Below are 2,825 nucleotides of genomic sequence, written 5' to 3'. Positions count from 1 at the left end.
TAGGCCCGCATCACCGCGCTACTGTTTTGGTGCGCAACCCCCGGTCTCCTGCTTTGTTTTGGATAAGAACAGCGAAAACGAGGTCATTTTCTGTGAGCATGCGCAGAATGCAGCTTATTTCACTTTCGTTTTGGAGGTTCCTGTCAACACACGTGATTCTACGGTGTCGGAAAGTTTTGCCCCTTCATATTAATGGTTTTCGTAACCGGTATCGATCAATTTACTAAGCGCTTGAGTAGTCGATTATTTAGCACATCTAGCTAATCTAGCTCTAATGTATCGTAGAATGTATACTAGAATCGATAAATACTATCGCAGGCTGCTTCTTAATGCCCAGGAACGTGTTAGATAGGGTTGCGCACTGAAGAGGACCAAATTTGGGCAGTCCGTTTCGTGCGCAATATCGGCTTTTTTGCTATTTGGCATTGATAGTGTGGCTTCTAGGCCCTTTGTTTGTTTTACTTATTAAGTTATTTCTCTATGACCTGCATTGTGCACTGAAACAGACTGTTTTCCTTCCATTTGGATGCATTATATTGCCATTGGAAGATGATAAGTTAATGTATTCATGTCAAAATTAATTAATATGGAAATATAATCTCCAAAATGTTCAATTTCTTCTTTTCATGTCTTTTTCTTCTTCTTTTTTGCCCTTTTCCTTAAAGAATACTAGTCTAGGTATAGTCTAATTCTTGTTTTCTTCTTTCACTTCCTTGTGTCCACAGCACCTTTCTTTTAAATCGGGCCCCGTGAGGGGGGTACCTATTTGTTTTGTTTCGTTTATAGGGGGCGCACAGCTCCCAAAAAGAACACGCCTAATTGACCTTGGCCTTCCATTATGGTCAGTACAGGAACTTCTTGCAAGGAAAAGAAGACAAAGCAAGGATAGAGAAAGATGAAAAGTGTCAGAAAAGAGCTAGATCTAGATCTAGAGCTGTAAACATGGTACTATTGCGCACCAAACAAGACGATATGTTGCACCAAACCAGAAACCTTGCGCACCAAACCAGACACACGTTACCAAACAAACACCACCACAACATATAGAAATTTTAAACTGCTGTTACAGTAATGCGCTACACCGTATAGAGAGGAAGTTTTTCTAACTTCTGGTGAAAAAATCATGAAGATCGACCTGTAACTTCCAGAGATATCCACAAAAGATCGCTTACTGTATATCGCACCACAGGATGTACTCTAGAAATCTAGATTCTAGATTTAATATGAAGGAATTTCAGGCACCACTTGTTACTTCTCTTTATACATTACTTGCTCAGTGCCTGACTGTAATTATCTACACAAAAAAACCTCATATTTGCTATAAAACGACACTCCAATTCAACGAGATTTTAAGCGACCTCGTTGAATCCGATTCTAGATCTCTAGATCTAATCTAGATCTAGATATCTAATCTAGATCTACTTTCTAGTCCTAGCAGACTGCATCCCCACCAGGTCTAGAATATCTAGATCTAGATCTAGACTCTAGATCTAGAATCCAGCAGATTGGGTCAATGTCGACAATGTTGGAGCCTGGCTGATCTACTTGCCCTCCAACCAAGTCCTCCACTGCCTCAAACTCAAAGGCAGGCAAAGCTAAGAGTAAGGAGTAGATCTAGATATAGAGTCTAGAGTCTAGGTTTAGATTCTGAACAGTAACAACAGAAGTACAGTTTAAATACCTTTTTCGGCAGCATAATCTTTAGGAGCCATTGTCGAATCACGAGTCGCTAAATTATTAAAGGTCACTCCCTCTGTTACAGTCTGCTTGGCCTACGTTTTCGGTTCTTTCTGCTTGCTGCTATTAATTCTTGGTGTTGTGACGCTGCTCAGGCTGTGTGGCAAGAGCGCGCCAAATAATGTCACGTGATAATATTTACTTCCGGGATAACCTTGTAAATGAAACGGAGCCGTAATATTTCATTTAGTTAGTTCCCTTGGTAGGCATTACCACTTTGCTTGCACTTTTTTTTCTTGCCGTTTTGGATACTGTTTTTGAGTATTTTGTCTTCTTTGAAGTAATGTAAAGCATTGGATGATATCATTGTTGTCAACGTTTGTTCTACCTCCACGACAACAAATCAACTTTAATAAAGTTCAACCGGCGTCTGCAGTGTAGCGGTTAGGCACTTCGCCGTCGCATGCAGAGGACTCGTGTTCAATTTCTGTGAGTAGGCTAGGGAGAATTTTATATAGAGTGTCTCGGTCTATCAGCTGGGATATTGTATTGTAAGGAAGCCGCCTCTTAGATCTAAATAGTGATTATTTTTTTTTAAAAATTTTTTGTAATCAATCTTTTTCTTCTTTGCGTTCTCCTGCAAGATGTCAGGAGAAGACTGATGGTTCTTCAACCTGCAATGCAACTGATTTTTACTTACCGCAGGGCCCCTTGCCTTCACGAAACCATGCTCGGGTTTTGAATGTACTCTTTGTGTTTCTATATTGATCTAGATCTAGAGTGCTTTCAGCTGTTTTAGGAATTAATCTAGAATTTTTGCTCTGGTGGCGGCCGAAGCCTACTTTTGTCAATTTCAAGACCGCCAACTTGCGCAGCAAACTGGACTTCTGAGATTATTCGCTCTTAGGCTACCCGAGAAGGCTCGGTATTCGATGATACCTGCCTGCTGTAGGATCAGAAAGTCGCTAAAAGACAACAGTAAAAAGGAGACGGAAGTAGCAGTTAAAAGAGACGGGACTAATGTAGAGAGGAACTCAGAGGAGGCCAGGGAGTGGGGATTTTGTTCGTCACCCTCGGGTTTCGATCACGGGACCTTTTGAATAAGAGGCGAACACCGTACCCCAAGACTACAATAGCAAAATAAAAGA

The 2,825-nt window shown here is 41.0% G+C and overlaps 1 protein-coding gene across 1 annotated transcript in view; it reads right to left on the bottom strand.

Moving 5' to 3' along the window:
• LOC101855356 (DNA replication licensing factor mcm7) overlaps nt 1-1,802 on the bottom strand; it is a 23,048-nt gene extending 21,246 nt beyond the window's left edge. Inside the window, exon 1 of the mRNA XM_005104229.3 lies at nt 1,682-1,802. Within this exon, the coding sequence (XP_005104286.1) occupies nt 1,682-1,712 (31 nt within the window). The 5' untranslated portion in view covers nt 1,713-1,802. The remainder of the gene's footprint in view (nt 1-1,681) is intronic.
• Nucleotides 1,803-2,825: the final 1,023 nt, after the last annotated feature.

The sequence above is a fragment of the Aplysia californica genome, unplaced genomic scaffold (genome assembly GCF_000002075.1).
Source record: "Aplysia californica isolate F4 #8 unplaced genomic scaffold, AplCal3.0 scaffold00410, whole genome shotgun sequence".
Classification (NCBI taxonomy): domain Eukaryota; kingdom Metazoa; phylum Mollusca; class Gastropoda; order Aplysiida; family Aplysiidae; genus Aplysia; species Aplysia californica.
The sequence above is the reverse complement of the archived record's forward strand: the minus strand, read 5'-3'. Positions and strand labels throughout refer to the sequence as shown.